The 15,969-nt window shown below is 44.7% G+C and overlaps 1 protein-coding gene across 1 annotated transcript; it reads left to right on the top strand.

The window, feature by feature from the left end:
• Nucleotides 1-249: 249 nt before the first annotated feature.
• On the top strand, nt 250-15,911 carry LOC141743056 (E3 ubiquitin-protein ligase RBBP6-like). Its single transcript, XM_074586786.1, has 14 exons — nt 250-415; nt 1,301-1,400; nt 2,458-2,494; nt 6,401-6,445; nt 8,821-8,909; nt 9,028-9,124; nt 9,950-10,089; nt 10,353-10,528; nt 11,288-11,391; nt 11,834-11,964; nt 12,604-12,700; nt 12,789-12,858; nt 12,952-13,012; nt 15,116-15,911. Exons 1-14 carry the CDS (start codon nt 250-252, stop codon nt 15,909-15,911), a joined length of 2,109 nt encoding a protein of 702 aa, XP_074442887.1.
• Nucleotides 15,912-15,969: the final 58 nt, after the last annotated feature.

Raw genomic sequence — 15,969 nt, 5'->3', positions numbered from 1 at the left:
TGCGCTGGGTCCCCTGAGGCGTGGGGGTGGGGCGGTGGGCCGTTGCCCAGTGGCCGTAGTGACTGGCCAGGCCTGGCAACACTGTGTGGGAGAGAGGGAGCAGGGACGGAGCTCGGCTCAGCCCGCACCGCTTTCCCCGGCCCCTCGGCGGGCCCTTCTCTGCGCTGCCACCAGCCCAACCCAGCACAGAGGCCGCCACACTTGGTACCGCTGTGGACGCCGTGGCCCCTGGACCACCTGGCCACAACCATGTCGTGCATCCACTACAAGTTCGCTGCCAAGCTGGCGTATGACAGGGTCATCTTCAGCGGCCTGAACATCTGCCTGCAGGACCTCAAGCGCCAGATCATGGCCCGCGAGAAGCTGAAGGCGGCCACCAGCGACTTGCAGATCAGCAACGCCCAGACTGGAGCAGGTGCGTGGGGCGCAGCGCAGGGCCTCGGGGACCCCCCGTGGTGGCCGCGGCCTGCGGGAGCCATGCTGGGCTCTCTGCGGGTCGCCCCAGGTGGCCCGAGTCCAGCCGGGGCCCATGTCGTGGGCGTGGGGAGCACCAGGAGGGATGCGGGGCAGGGAAGAAGCGGGGCGGGAAGCCATGATGAGATTCGGCCGCCATCGGGAGCTGTGACTTGTGCTGGGGGCCTCGCAGAGTAGGTAGAGGTACATTTTGGGAGTCCCGGATTTTTCTCGTAGTGTTGACTAAAACTGCGAAGAGCTTTTGAAAAAGGTTTAATTTGCTTGAAGGGCTTTGCTGCAGAAGGGTCTCTGAATTTGCCTTCAGTTGCTAATGAACTTCTAGCCTGACGAATGCCAGCAGGCTGAATGGCTGCCTGGCTGATGTCCCTTCTGTAACGGCTGGGTCTGTGTAAAGCAGAGCATTAAACCCAGAACGTTCGACGGCAATAAACTGTGATGGGCCCAGTTGTTGTCACCGGGAGAAAAAATGTTTTGAAATAGGCCAAACACGGAGATCCTGTTATGGCAGTTGAGAAACCGAAAGGAAAGTTTTAGGTGAAACATTGATGCTCATAAATATATTAGCCCCTGAAGTATTACTGTAATATACGTCATAGCATTTTTACAAAGTGTGTTTCTTTGTTTCCATGCGTAATCACAACTCAGTGAAGAAGTATGTGCTTCTTGAAAAGTCCTCTTAGTATGTTGAGACGATAACAGCGCGCTGTTACATATAGGATTTTGCATTTATAGCTGCAAAAGGATCCTCTGGAGTGCTGTGTAATTACAAATTAATATGCGTTCTTACAAATTGGCTGATTTTTTTTCTGTGTTTATGTTGTTCCAGAGTACACAGATGACAACGCCCTGATTGCTAAGAACTCGTCGGTAATTGTGAGAAGAATCCCTGTTGGAGGAGTTAAAGCTGCCGGCAAAACATCTGCCATGTGAGTGTCCATAAAGCGTTGAATTCTTGGCTAGGGGTTTCAACGTGTGAACTTTTTTAATGGCTATTAGTTTACGGAGGCATTCTGCTTGTATCTCTCTCGTTAAAGCTGCAGTAAATGTTTGTCGTCGTGGGGCAGATGTTACCGTATCTGTCCCGAAGTAGGCTGACATTTTTAGGCCTGCTGGGAGATGGGGTTCCAACTCCATCAACGGTAACTTTTAAGAGGATTCTCCTGGGTTTGTCCTTGGGGTTGGCTCTTCTGAGACCCAAGTTGTAGATCCTGTTTCCTCTCCGTGGAGAGCTCCCTTATTATATGCGTTTGCTTTTATTGCTTTTATAGGAACGACAGATAGCCATTGTAGTGTAAACTCATAATTTGTTTCCATCTCAGAGGAGATGCCTTCAGGCACTCCCTAGTAATTCTGGACACGGCAGCCTTGTGCTTATAAACGTGGCCTTGCTTTGGGGGTGAATGTATGTATTGAAATATGTGTGCTTAGTGCTACCTTGTCAATGCATCCTCCGCTTCTGGCTGGATGGCACCCTCCCCGGGTATTGTCATGCTGCCCCAAAATGAGAGGGTAGATGCTGCTGGCATCAAAGATCAAACAAACACCCGTACGTGGGGATAAGGACAGACCAGCACTGCTGTGCTAATGTTGACAATTAACCAGGCAGGTGAGCTTTCTGTTCCTTCAGCTGGAAACATGGCAGAAACCACTGGTAGAGGGGCTGATGTTTGGGAATGATGAAAGTACGCTGCAATGGTGGAGAGGCCTTTCAAACATGCGTTACTTGCCTTGTAGTATGTTCTTCAAGGTAAATGGATGAAGAAACCACTGTATGGCCAAAGAAACGTGACTTTGGAGGGTTTTATTAGTTGCACTGAGTGCACCAAGAGAGAACAGTTTATGTATGCAAATGAATTTCCATATTCACTAGATTATTTAGAACATAATGTTATGATGTTCAGGTTTTGTGATCTGTTTTCACTGCTTTATGTTTGCTACGAGTGCTTTATTTAAAGTTCTGATCACCTTTATTTCTTTTTCTAGAGGCGGAACTGAGCCACTGAGTGGAACATCAAAAACGGTATGTAAAAACACAATCTCACCCTTTTTTCAACACCCTTAATTCTAAACAAGACATTCTAAGCAAATCCTAAACAAATAGCCTTGTGTTAATTCTGCGAACATTAACTTCATGTATTTTCCAGTAAAACACAGTATATATTGCAAATACAGTGTATCTTATTCAGCGTAGTAAAGACTGAGTAATGCCATCGCTTGCGCAGTTCGAATGTGAATATTGGTATTTGTGCCTCAAATGCATTGTATTTCATATTGAACATGCCAGGCTATTTCCTGTATGACTTTGTGTTGAACAGGTGATATATGATGGTTTTTAGATCATGCTGGTTCAAGGTTTGCACACTGATGTGCTACGTCTGTCTGTAGCTAGCCAATATGTATGTTTGTATGGGGGTGTGTGGGGTTTTTGTTTGTTGCAACAAAAAATGTTTAGAGCGTATTTTTTTCCCTTTTCCCATTGTATCACTTAGCTTTTGTTTTTAAGTACTTTTTTGCCTAATGCTTTTTGAAAATGTTTTCAAAAGCCACTGAGAAACCATTATTGCTGAACTTGGTACTGTTTCTTGCTTTTGACTCGGGGGCTCAACAAATACCGATCCCAACACATCCCATACGTTTTGAGGACAGTTCCGATTCCTTTTCATGTCCTTAAATACTTGGGTATTTGTTCCTAAAAACTGTACAATTGAAGTGATACTGTTTGAGCCAAGGCAGAGAGCATCGCCTGTCCCAGCAGGGCTGGGTGCTCTGTAGGAGGTGCCTTGGATCAAATGCCACCAGAAGTACACGTTCCAGCCCTGCCCGTAGACTGCAGTGACCCCTTGGTGTCACTGGGACCTGTTGATTGCTTTTCAGAATTGTAGCTGTGTTTCCTCTGGGGCTTTGCCTTTGGGCTTCTCTTGTGGCTGCTCATCTACTAACCCGTAAGAGCTGTTGTATGGTGAGATGGTAAGGAACGGAGGATGGTGAAGGGTCGGTGGCTCAAAGGCCCAGAAGGCGCTGCCTGGAGCCTGGGCTAGCACTTGTAGATGAGGACAGGCTGGGTTTTTCCTTGGCATGTCGGTACATCCAGACTTCTTTGGAAGGACGTGCTGCACTTGCCCCAGCGTCCCAAAGACAGTCTGCAATGCTCTGGGCAAACCCACTTGTTAAATGAGGGCATGGTTAGGAAGAACCGCTTAAGACAGGGAGGAAGTCTAATGTGTTGGGATTATTAACTTTGGGGGGCATGTATGTATTGAGCTGCCCGCCCTGTAAGGGGGCTTGTTCCCGTCCCCACTGCGCTCCTGTTGCCATGGCCCGTGTTCCAGCTGCAACTGCCGGTGCCTGGTGACGGGCACAACACAGCACTGCTCCCCTGCTCCCCACGCAGCCCTTTGCCCCTGCTCCTGACCCCTCAAACAACACACCCAGCCCTTCCTGGGGCCCAAAACCTCTCTGTGTGTGCTGACATTTAGGAGGCATCATGAAAGCCCTAAAGGAGAGGACACTTGTGCTGCCAGAGGTAGGGCCCCACTCCAGGGAGGTGGGCACCCCCACTGCCCGGGCAGGCTGGAGCAGGCACCGTGGGGATGGAGTGGGGTGGGCACCCTGCTCTGGGGAGCTCGGGGGGCCGGGAGCTTGGCTTGCCCTCTCCCCCCACCCCTGCAAGGCCAGGGGCTGGGAGAAGCCTTTCTGGGCTGCTCATGCTCTGCTGGGATCGGGCCTCCCTGCACCGGGGGACACATCCGCCGGGGAGCCCAGGGTCCCCTGGGCTGGTGCCGGAGGGATGCTCGCTGGGAGCAGCTGGGTGCTGCCCGGAGCCTGAGCTGGTGCCTCCGCTGCCCCTTTCCAGGCTGGAGCCCTGGGAGATGATCCCTGCCTGCGGAGCAGCACTGAGCCCAAAGGCTGCCTGCAAAGAGGAGGGAGCTTCTGGGTGCCCAGGCAGGCACGGGGCTGGGGTCTGGGTCTGGGGGGCTGGGGTCTGTGCCCAGGGTCCCCCTGCGGGGCAGGGAGCAGGGCCGCTCACCCCTGCCCGCTCTGGTGCATTTGTGCATAGCGTGGTGCATTTGTGGGTAAAATCCCTGTCACTTTTCTTAACTTCTGCCTGCAGTACCTTTTTGGATCCGGGTGTTTTCAGGGTTGGATGCTGCTTTCATTTCCCAAAGGTTAAGCCTTTCTTTAGTATACCACCACTTTGAATTTACATTGGGAAAAGGGGCAGCATTTTTCTTGAGGTTTGAAAACGCTGTCAGTCTGCTGCTAAAATCTAGATCAGTAACCCAGGGAAATACTTGACTGGTAGTGGTCTAGGTCTGGATTTGGCACTTGGCTTGAATACGGTGTGAAACTGTGTGTTTCAAAATAGTCCTTGTAGTATAAAACTTACTGTGTGATGGTTTTAGTTTTTCATCGTTATTTGAAGTAGAACTGCTTTTTCTTCACTCGAGTGGTGTGAGGCATTACACTAACCCTGGATCACTGGATCCGATCACTCGAGTTGGAGTTACTTTAACTGACCCGGTGACCCCAGCACTTAATGTAGTGCATTTATGTAAGCCACATTTGTAGTATTTGATCTAATTCCGATGGGTTTTTATTTCTTGAAAAGCATTATTTTTCTTGTTGTTTGCTAGCATGTGTATAAACAGGAATCACATGTTCATAAATAAAGTTACCATTCTTTTCGCCTCGTGTGTTCCCTGCCATGTCTGCATTATATTTCTAAGTAGCATCTTACCACCAGCTAACAGAGGTGTCTCAAAAAAGCCCCCAAAAGACCAAAGGAGGGAGGGCAGAAGCCTCGCATCGCTCTTTACGTGACCTCTCTCTCACTGTAAATCAGCGCAGCCTCAGGTGCTTCTAGTGTTGGAGACACAATTAGCTTTAGTCTGGAATCTACCTCAGGTCTTGGTCAAAAGTGTGGGGATTTTGTTTTGTTTTGTTTGAAATACACATGTTTCTGGATGTATTTCAAAGCAGAACCTGGATCTTAGCGTGGTAGGAATAAATCACTGGAAAGCTTGCCAATTGTTGCTGTAGAGTAAAGCAGCAAACTTAACATTAGTTAAGATTGTTTTAAACAGGATGCACAAAAGCTTATTCTTTGGCTATTGCTTCATCACCTTGCTCTTACGTTAGCTGTCATTCCACGCTTGCAAATGTGTGCTGCTCTCCTGCTGTTACTACAGCCAAAGCACGGAAGGGGATCCTTTTAGTGTGGCTGTGTCAGTGACTGCAAGGATCTCTGTCGTAGTAAACCCCTTCATTTCAGGAATTTGAGCAGCTTATTCTTTTTCTAGACAAGGTGATGGGTTCTTTTTATTGGCTGATGTTTTGGATTGCTGTTTTTGTTTGGGCTTTGTGGGGTATGGCGAGCTTGGCATTTTTAACCTTCTTGAGCGGAGGGGCAGAGTTCATGTTCCAGGGCCGATGTGCGGGTGCTTTATTTTGACAGGCAGCTACACTCTGTTCCTAGAAGCATAACCATGTGCCTGTATCAATGATGGGAAATTAACCATTAGTTTACAAACTACGCTGAAGATAAGTTTCCCGCAGTGATGGGTCCTTCTCAAATAAATAGTTTTTTAAAAACCTTTTCAGCTGAAAATTGACAGCCGCCTTACCCCTTCGACTTTCAAGCAGTTGTGAGCATTTGACAAGGGTCCCTCTCTGAGGTATTCGGGAGCAAGCAGTTCATCTCAAGCCAGTTCGATTCATTTAGTTTCTTCTCATTAACCACACGGGCACTCCTAAGCTCTCATAGTTTTGGACTTTGTTTTGGACAAAGACAAATTACACCGGGTTTGAAACGCCTCTTTCAGTGACGCCCAGAGGATATAGTGTTACTCTCAGACTAGAGTAGAGGTGAACTATCGCTGTGTTTTGACTGTGGAACTTGAATATGTGTTTCATGTTTTGTGAACAGATTGATGACTCTCCTGCACCTCTTTCTCTGGCCCAGCTTGTGAAGGTAAATATATGTATATATATATAATCTTGTCAAATACTTACCCCTACTCCCTCCCCAAAGAAATCGTTTGCTTTGTATTTTTAACTCTTATGCTGTGGTCTATAGCTGGATAGCTGTTGTAATGTGAACAAAACCTTAATTTAATTTTTAATAACTTAAAGTATTTATTTTAACTTTACAATGCGTGTGTATTTTGATACTATCCTGTAAAGAGCAGTTCCCAGCTTGGGCAGAGAGAAGGGGAGTACCTTATCAGCCTCAACGTAACGTTGCAGGATTACTCATCTTCAAGAGACAAAAAAGAAGCCCTTCAGACGCTGTTTACCATTTTTCATACATCTCGTTAATTTTGTGTTGGAAACGAAAACATTTTTTACAGAAGAATGGAATTGGCTGCAAGGTGTGGACATTTCAGGGGGCTTTGCCACAGCCAAAATAGAAGCGTTTCTGTAACGCGGACACTTGCATGGCTATTTCTGAATTGCCGGTCATTACAGTTACAGATCCATTCTTTGAGAGCTGCACAACTTCATAAATTGTAGTGCACCTACAGTGAGCAACACAACCTAATTTGTTTGCACGCAGACTGTGTAAATTCTGAAAAAGCGCCTAATCATTTATTGGAATCTACCAATGTGTATGTGTGGCGTATTAGCAGATGTGACCTCTGAAACTGTTGTAATACCGTGTTTTGCTCTGGAACTGCTTGCATTTTTTGCTCAACAATGCGTAACTTTGTCTGGGAAAGCCCTAGCAATTGCACCTTGTGAAAAGGCGTAGTGCTAGCCAATTAAAACACTAGTCTTTAAAGTTACAAAGATTATAATACAGGCGGGAGTTCATTTCCAAGAAAGAGGAATCTTTTCCCGCTGGGAGCTTCTTCCCTCTCTCACTGCAGTGTGAGACACGTTTCCTAATGTGTACATTTGTGGGGGGGAATAAAGAAAAACAGAAAGAGTTTGGAAGGTATCCACCAAAAGACAGTGGTCTCCATCAGTGCTGTCCCTAAACGTGTCCTGTCTGTGAAGTTCTGGAACCTCACGTGAAGTTTTACTCTAAAATGTGAAAAACTGTCCAAGTGGGGTACGCTTTTAGGCTTTTGAGAGAATTTAAGTATTTCAGAAAAATACAGCAGCTCAAACCTGTTACTTTCTCTGACCTCTTTAGTGCAGACTGGCTTAGCATGGAGGCAATGTGTTATCAGGCTTCTGGTTTGTGATTACGACGTATTAAATGCTGTATTTCAATTTTGGTCTATTCCTAGTAATGTTTTGTGGGTTTTGGACGTGCTTTGTAAACCGTTTGGGTTCCAACAAATGAGTGAAGCGTCTGTAAAGTTTTCTGTAAATGTTAATGGAAATGATTTCAGAGATGTCCCTCTGGATTATGTTACTGTTGAGAAAACACTATGTCTAAGAAACAACCATTTAATAAAATGTAGAAACTAGTTTGTTGCTTTTGTGAATGAATGCATATAAAGCCAAAGCCATGAGGGGCTGATCTGAAGGATGGGTACCTGAAGGTCCAAATCATTGACAGTCACTCCCTTAGACCCGGCTTGTAACTGGGCTTGTGTGTAATAAAAGCGTTTTAAGAAATGCTGCTTAAAGAAATCCAGCGGGCTTCCATAATTTGAAGATCTAGCGGTGCACAAGGCTTATATGACAATTTGTATGTTAAAAGGACACAGTCAACTGGAAAAAACCTGCAGGTTTTCCTTACTGTAGTTAAATCACTTAATATGAAGAAGTTAGTAGGGGGAGTCCAAACACGTGGTTTGGACTGCCGAGAGCACATGATGGCCAAACTTCTACTGCAAAGAGTCTGTTGTCTTGCTGAGGGATTATAAAAAGCTTGATTCCTTTTAACACTTCTGTGTCTGAAGCTGAATTTCAGCAAGCAGAAAGAGCTTCCCCGACTCTTGAGTTGAGTGTCCTTTTAACGCTGCAGAGCGTAAATACTGATAGTTGCATACATCTTTCTCCAGTAAACGTACAGTGGCTATCTCCTCCTTCCAGTAGTCTGGAGCTTAAAAATCAGTTGAAGAGTACTGGGTAGCGTCATTTTTTCTACACATGGCTTCAGTCCGCTTGGAAGAAAACTGGATTGGTTACACGAGTCTTGATGTGAAGTGCAAACAGAGCCTAAGGTTTTGAGTGCCCAAGAAGTTAACGGGCACATAAACGTCATGTGATGGCGTAAGGAGTGCCCAGAACACCTTCAGGACAACAGTATTTTCTATAAGCAGCTGTTTTCATGCAGCCCCAGCTAGCGTTGTGCTGCTCTTTACAGGATGGGGTGAGTGGTCTCGTCTCTGGCTGCGTGGGCGCAAATGTGTTTCTAATGCGTGTGTCAAATGCTTACCTCTTAAACAGACCGACAATCTGGCTGCAGCCAATGCTTCCGAAGAAGACAAAATAAAAGCTATGATGATGCAGTCTTGCCGTGAATACAATCCAATCAAGTAAGTGTCGATAACGTCAAATCTGTTCTTTGAAGATTGTGGACAAATTGTAGAGATGTTTGTTTTAACAAGAGAGACACATGCATACCTTTTTCTCCTTTTCTCAAAAACCCTTTAGTTACATGACCAAACCCTGGGATACGCCTCCACCATCCTATATATGCTTTCGTTGCGGAAAACCTGGCCACTACATAAAGAACTGCCCAACGAATGGGGTAAGAGTGCAGGGGACTTCTGGTGTTACTTCGCTTTTCCTTTTTCACGTGGCAATTACATAACAAATACAAGAACACTCAGATTAGGCATTGTTTCTCGTGGGGTGAAATCCAGAGGTTATAGGGCAATGTTGCAAACCCCTTCAAAATTCAAGGGAAACCTGGAATTTAAAAGGTAAAATGTTCTTTTTTCTTGGTCGTAGCTATTAAATATGTCCATAGATCTTTCTCTGTGAACTGTCATGCGTATTTTTATGTATTTCAATACTATTAAAAATCTTTCTGGTTTTAACGCTTTTTAATGACAGTTCACAGTGTTTAGAATTCCGTATAGAAGGAAGATGTTTCTCTTGACCCCACCTATTGAATATTTGCGTGTTTTAATGACACAAGTCTCTGGTTGAGTATTCATGCCATCTAACTTTAGTCGCCGAATGCATATGCAACCTTCGTACATATCGATGGTGAACTAAGTTTCTCCAGTGACTGGTTCAGAGCCCTGAATGGGGCTCTCCCTCTGCATTGCGCTGTGGAGGAGGAGTGGGTTTGTGCCTCTCCTCTGAGTGGATGGTGAGCTAAGCCATATGTAATCCTTGCGGAAGCTGAAGTTTAGCAAAAGAATGTCCACGGAGTTCAAAATGCTGCTCAAGTCCTTGAAACATCCTGGCTATATTTCTGTAGGAAAATAAGTATTTTTGGTCGAGTAACCCTTAGGCTAGGTAGAAGGAGAGAATTAAGGGCTTTTGCTGCTTAAATTAATCATCAAAGTGTCATTTTAAGTGTGGGTCTTAAGATGAGCTATGTCTGCATTCCTTTTCTTAACAGGACAAAAATGTTGAGCCTGTTGCCAGAATTAAGAAAAGCACGGGCATTCCAAGGAGTTTCATGATGGAGGTGAAAGATCCCAATACAAAGGGTGCTATGCTGACAAAGAGCGGAACATATGCAATACCAATTATTAACGCGTAAGTATGGAACTAATTGGGCTGACCAAAAGGTGAAGGAGAGAAACCATGCGTGAATGTCTGAGTGGCAATGCAGCCAAGTTGGCCGGCATCTGTAACCACGGGGGAGGAAGCATTGTCATTGTATGTTAACCTCAAAATCCGTGATGCTTTCTCGTATTAAAATAGGGCGGTCCTACTGTTCATGCCCCGGGAACTCCAGAGCTTGGAAAAGTTTTCCTGTACCCATTGTTAAATTTTTCCTTCCTCACCCGGCCCTCCAGGGAAGCTTATGCTAGCGGAAAGAAGGAGAAGCCTCCCTTCTTACCAGCGGAGCCGTCCTCCTCCTCCTCCTCCTCCGAAGACCCTGTTCCAGATGAGTTGTTATGTCTCATTTGTAAAGAGATAATGACTGATGCGGCCGTTATTCCCTGCTGTGGAAACAGTTATTGTGATGAATGTAAGTGTTACTCCCCGGTTCGTTCACTCCAAACACCACATCTGATTTTCTGAAAGCAGAAACAGGAGATGACAAAATGTCTTTGTTACCAGTTCTATTCCATACTTGAGTGTCCACTGAATAGGAAAGGACTCTTCTCGTATAAAGGAAAAAAAAAGGCAGAAAGCTTTTTTCCTTTTTTACGTATCTTGTTAAATCCTCTTTACATGCGGAAGGACAAGCATTAGAAGAGTGCACAGCTGCGCAGGTGATTACAGTATTAGATATTGAATGCATTTAGTTTTTCTCACAGCCCTTTCCCTCACACAAAATGGTATAGCCAACTCTGGTCGGCTCAGTATAGCCAACCTTACTGTGGTCTGCCACAAACCAATAGTTAGGCATTTAATCCACATTCTTCTCCACGGGAGAGCTGGTTAAAACCTTTGCAACTCAGTCCTTCTGATGTTCTTTTGAGGTGCGTTTTATTCATTAACCTGGAGGGTGGTGACTTCTCACTGTACTAGAGAGTGGAAAAAAGGACAGTCAAAACATCCAGACGCAGCCGTCTTCAAATGTTACGTTAGTGAAATATCAAAACCGCACAGTTATTTGCTGCATCCTAGAAATGATTTCCATGGTTGAACATCTATAGCTTCATGCTCTCAATTCAAGACCATATTCACTCATTAATCATATATCTCTTTTTATGATTGATTGGAGCCTCCAAAATTTCCTTTTGTTGGCTAAACCTACTTTGATGATTCTAATTACGCACAGGCATTAGAACAACATTGCTGGAGTCTGAGGAACACACATGCCCAACGTGTCATCAGACAGACGTTTCCCCTGATGCTTTAATTGCCAACATGTTCCTACGCAAGGTAACAGGATGACTTTTACGTAAACTGTAAGACAAGTCTATTTGTAAAAAGCCAAAAGGGAAGAAAATATTAGTTTACATCTCCTCAAAACCTGCTAAATTAAATCGGCTACATTTACTTTTCAAATCCATTATCTGTTGCTGGAGAAGCTGACAACTCTTTAGAGACAGTGGGGCAAATTCAGGTCGCGCTTTTGTTTAACGTGATTGCCTTACTGTCAAATTCGGTGTTAACACTGAAGTATTTTAGATACAGGTACTCTGAGTGACCAGTTGTTACTCTCAGTGTTTAAGGCGATGTGTGCATGTATTTGTGTGTTGATTCATTTTAGGATTGACAGCATTTACAGGACTACACAAGTAATTTTACTCTGTGGAGGCTTTTGTTCATGTATCTACTGAAGTTTCATATTACCTTGTGGTAAATGTTTTTCTGCCTCTAGGCTGTGAACAGCTTCAGCAATGGAAGTGGCTACACAAAAGGGCTCCACCAGACGATTCAGCAGCAGCAGCAGCCGCCACCACCTCCACCAGCACTCATGACTATGACTGTTGCACCTCCTGGACCTTTGCAGTAAGTAAATCTGTAGATCAACATGAACATAAAAGACACCAGGATGCCAAAGTTAGATTCTTCTCCTTGAGCTGCGCTGACAGCCATTTATGTCTCATTAGTGACAGTTTCAGATAACTGCGGAAGTTCTGTTTAGTGAAAGTCCTCACTTTGAAAGAGGACACTTTGAAAAGTCGGAAGTGTGCCTCCTGCAAGAATGTTCTCAGAAGTATTGCTTGTTTGGGTCCCGTATCAGTCATTCCGTACAGGCTTAGCCTGAGAGAGGAACGCTTTTTCCCCAGGAGCCCTTTCATTTGAAGGGGCTAGCAATTCCTAAAGAAACCATTTTGTTATGGCAAACCTTCTTGAGTGGGTTAATTTCTCTTTAGTACCGAGGAAATAATATTGCCATGAAAAGTGTAAAAGCACAATCCTGGGTAAAATAGGCCAGGTGTTTTCACAGTACTTCTTTCTACAGTATTTCTATAATCAATATTATGATAAGTCAGAGTCATCCTCAGTAATACACAGCATAGTCAGTGACGCGTACAGATTGGATAATAAACACTGAAACACTGTAAATGTGAAATATTTACAGACATGACAGTAGCCCTTCAAAAGACTGTTTGAACAATAAAAATTTGGGGTTTTTTTTTGTAGCAATGCTGATAGTGTTATACCTCCTGCTGCTCTGGTGACTGCTGCTGAACCTTCTGCATCTCCCTGGCTGTCGGTCAGCAGTTTGTTGAAAGAGAAGGTAAGTTGTATTTCAACATATGCAGTGATTCTTGCATTTAGTAGAGCTTCTTTTCCAACCGTCTGCATTTACTCACAAGGCCTGTCAGGTTCCTGTACGAAGACAACCAGCATTACCAAGTCTTCCGGGCCCCCAAGGACAATCAGTGCCCACAACTGGTAAGTAACTATAACTTCAGAAATTCTGTAAAGAAATGGCCTTCAGATACACTGAATGGGATTTTTCTCTTTGTCCTCTCCCGACTCCAAAAGGTCGTCATCCAACGAGAGCCAGTACACCTCGCTCAGCAGGTGGCAGACCAGGCTGGGAACTGTAAGTATTCCACAGCAATTCAATCTATTACTGCTTGTAACGAGGCCATAACACGTACCTTATACAACAGCTGATTTACAATGAAGAAAGAATGCACAGATAGCTGTGGAGAATACAAGTGGTAATTATTGTTTAAACGGCTTAATTTGAATTGGCTTTGACGGAGGGAGTCTGTGCTTGCGGTGAGATTATTTAACATAAAACCCCGGTACATGATTGAAAAGAGGACTCTGAGAAACGACGTTTTTTTGAGGACACTATAGTTACATATAAAAATGAAACAGAATCAAAGGATCGGATGGAAAGCCACCCTTTTGATTGCTGGCTGAACAGAGCTGAAAAAATTGATTTCCTGATAGAAACCAGACTCCAACATTCTCTTTTTTTTTTTTTTGGCAACTTAGTTGATACTGTTTGAGCACATGATTGGAAAAGTCAGTGCTGTTAGTTTCTGACAATTTTGAATTTCTTCAATATAGTCATCTCCAACAGCCAAGCTGCTTTCTCTCAGAGGGAGAGAGAGGAGCCTGCCTTATCTATTGTCGCAGTGTCAAGCTCGTCCTTCCTTTTGGTATAAATTTGTTCTAGGTAGATTGTAAGGGTGCATTGTGTTTCTAAAATCTTAAGATAAATAAATAACAGAAACCAGGATCCATCCCACAGATTGTCTGAAATCTGAAATTCAGTAAGGAAGAAAATAACAGTTCAGGGACAAGAACAGGCCAAATATGTCATCAACAACGTGGGAAGCATTAAGCGTATCAAGGAGTGGCAGAGGAGCGGTGGGCACTCGGCACACGGGAGATGGGAGTCTCTTTTCAGCATGGGCAGCCTCCATGCACAGTTGCAAAGCTGAGTATGAGGAGAGAAGACTGAGGGACGTGCCGGGGATGAGGATGTGGAGGGCAAGTGTGAAGACCAAGAAATGAGTGTCATCTCAAATGAACAGAAAGCAGGGAGAAAAATGCTCGCCACCACGCTCCCGCTTTGTTCTCTTTCCTCTTTAAAATCAGGGCAGAGTCCGTAAGGGAGAAGCAGATTGTGTAGAAGAATGAGGAGGAGTTCCACTCCATCCTTCTGTCATTGGATGGACTGGATGATTCAAGGGATTAGCAGCGATGGGGGTTTCATATGTAGGGTACTAGCTCACATACGGCAGAGGCTACAGCAGACGGATCGTTAGAATTGGGCAGCAGTTGTTAAGGAGCAGGTGTGTCTCTTCCTAAAGGGGAGGAATGATGCTAATGAACATATGCAGAATAATGTGAAATGGTTCTTTAAAAACTAATAAAAGCAAAACTTGTGAAGAAAAAGCTCAGGGTAGCTCATGTCTTCTGTCCCCAAAAATCACATGGGCAGGAGTATGAACAGCTCTGTTAGTAACGCTGCCAGTAGCTTTCCTAGAGTAATGGCAATGGGTTGTAGTACTAGAGGCTGAGTTCAGAAGCCGTCACTATCCTTGGTTAGAGCTATGATGTGGAAAATTTTGCTAGGCCATGTGGCTAGAAGTGTCCTGTATGTAGAATTGCTGTACAATCCGTATTTTGCTGTATTTTGCATCCTGTACAAATTGCCAAATCAGTAGTGAAGTTAAATGGACTGAGCGGGCATTTTAAAATGGAGCTTTACTGTCTTCAGGCTGAATCGTGTCTTCTTGATGTTTGATAGTGCACTGTAGCCATTAAGACTTGCTCTTTTTGCGTCTTACTGCACCAAAAAGGGTTTGCACTGCATGTCGTGCCTGAGTAGTGAAACACGTGTGCCTTTGCGGACCAGCAGAAGCCAGTATAGGCCACCTTCAGTCAATCAAGAGCTGTGGCAGTTCATGTGACAGAAATGGTGGATATAAACTTACCCTTCCTCTATGCTTTTACACTATCAAAGCAGCAGGTGTTCTCTCTTGTAAGCAGAAACTTTTACATGTTATCACGTCCTCCAATTTGCAGTAGCGTTATGTCAGCAGCTGAAAGCAGCTTTGACATAAGCATATGGAGAGGGGAAAAACCCCCAAACAACTAATTTTGGGAGGAAAAAAATCAACCAGGAGAGTGACTGTTTTGAATTAACTTCATTTATGGTTTTTGTGTTGTTTTTTTTTCTAAGGTCCAAGTCTCCCTATAGTGCTTCATTTTACTCTAGAAGTTCGTGTACCCACTCCAAGTCAAGATCAGGTTCTTCCCGCTCTGGCTCCTACTCTCGATCATTTAGGCGTTCCCCTTCTCGTTCCTTCTCGCGATCACCACCCTATCCAAGAAGAGGCAAAGGGAAGAGTCGTAACTATCACTCTAGGTCAAGGTCTCCAGCGTTTCGAGGCCAGTCTCCCACTAAACGGACTATACCTCGAGGGGATGGAGAAAGGCAGTACTTTAAGAGATACCGAGAAGTTCCCCCGTATGATATGAAAGCTTACCATGGCAGATCTGTTGACCTCAGAGGTCGCTTTGAAAAGGAGAGATACAGAGAATGGGAACGGAACTATAGAGAATGGTACGAAAAGTTTTACAAGGGCTTTGCTGCTGGCGCTCAACCTCGACCAGCAGTAAATAGAGAGAGCATTTCTCCAGATAGGTCTGGTCCACCTGGGACCAGACGAGAGAATTTGCCATATGCTCGGGGACGCAGGGAAGACTCTCCTGGTGGGCAAAGCCACAGAAGTCATAATAGAGATGGACGTGACCCTGAAAAACCTTCTGGAAGAGAGCGCCACGGCATGAAAGATCCACCACAATCAAATGAGAAGGACATGGAATATCCGCTGGAAGATGGCAAAGGAAATGAATGTAAAAAACACCAGAAGAGAAGAAAAGGGGATGAGAATAAAGGCTTTCCCAATGCTGAGTTTGGGACAAAACTCAAACACAAGAAGAAAAAAATCGAAGAAGAGCAAAGAGAAGGATGACTAAAAAGTGAAATCTGTCACTCCATGGAACGACAGATAATGAAAAAAAGACTGAATT

Source organism: Larus michahellis, chromosome 4 (assembly GCF_964199755.1).
Source record: "Larus michahellis chromosome 4, bLarMic1.1, whole genome shotgun sequence".
Classification (NCBI taxonomy): domain Eukaryota; kingdom Metazoa; phylum Chordata; class Aves; order Charadriiformes; family Laridae; genus Larus; species Larus michahellis.
This window is presented reverse-complemented; position numbering and strand designations above follow the sequence as displayed.

Bases quoted from the DNA above. Each gene is read 5' to 3' on its own strand.
- LOC141743056 (XM_074586786.1), top strand. From the start codon at position 250: ATGTCGTGCATCCACTACAAGTTCGCTGCCAAGCTGGCGTATGACAGG. The intron at 9,125-9,949 runs GTAAGAGTGCAG...TTTTCTTAACAG, and splicing joins AGAACTGCCCAACGAATGGG to GACAAAAATGTTGAGCCTGT. The intron at 12,859-12,951 runs GTAAGTAACTAT...CGACTCCAAAAG, and splicing joins ACAATCAGTGCCCACAACTG to GTCGTCATCCAACGAGAGCC.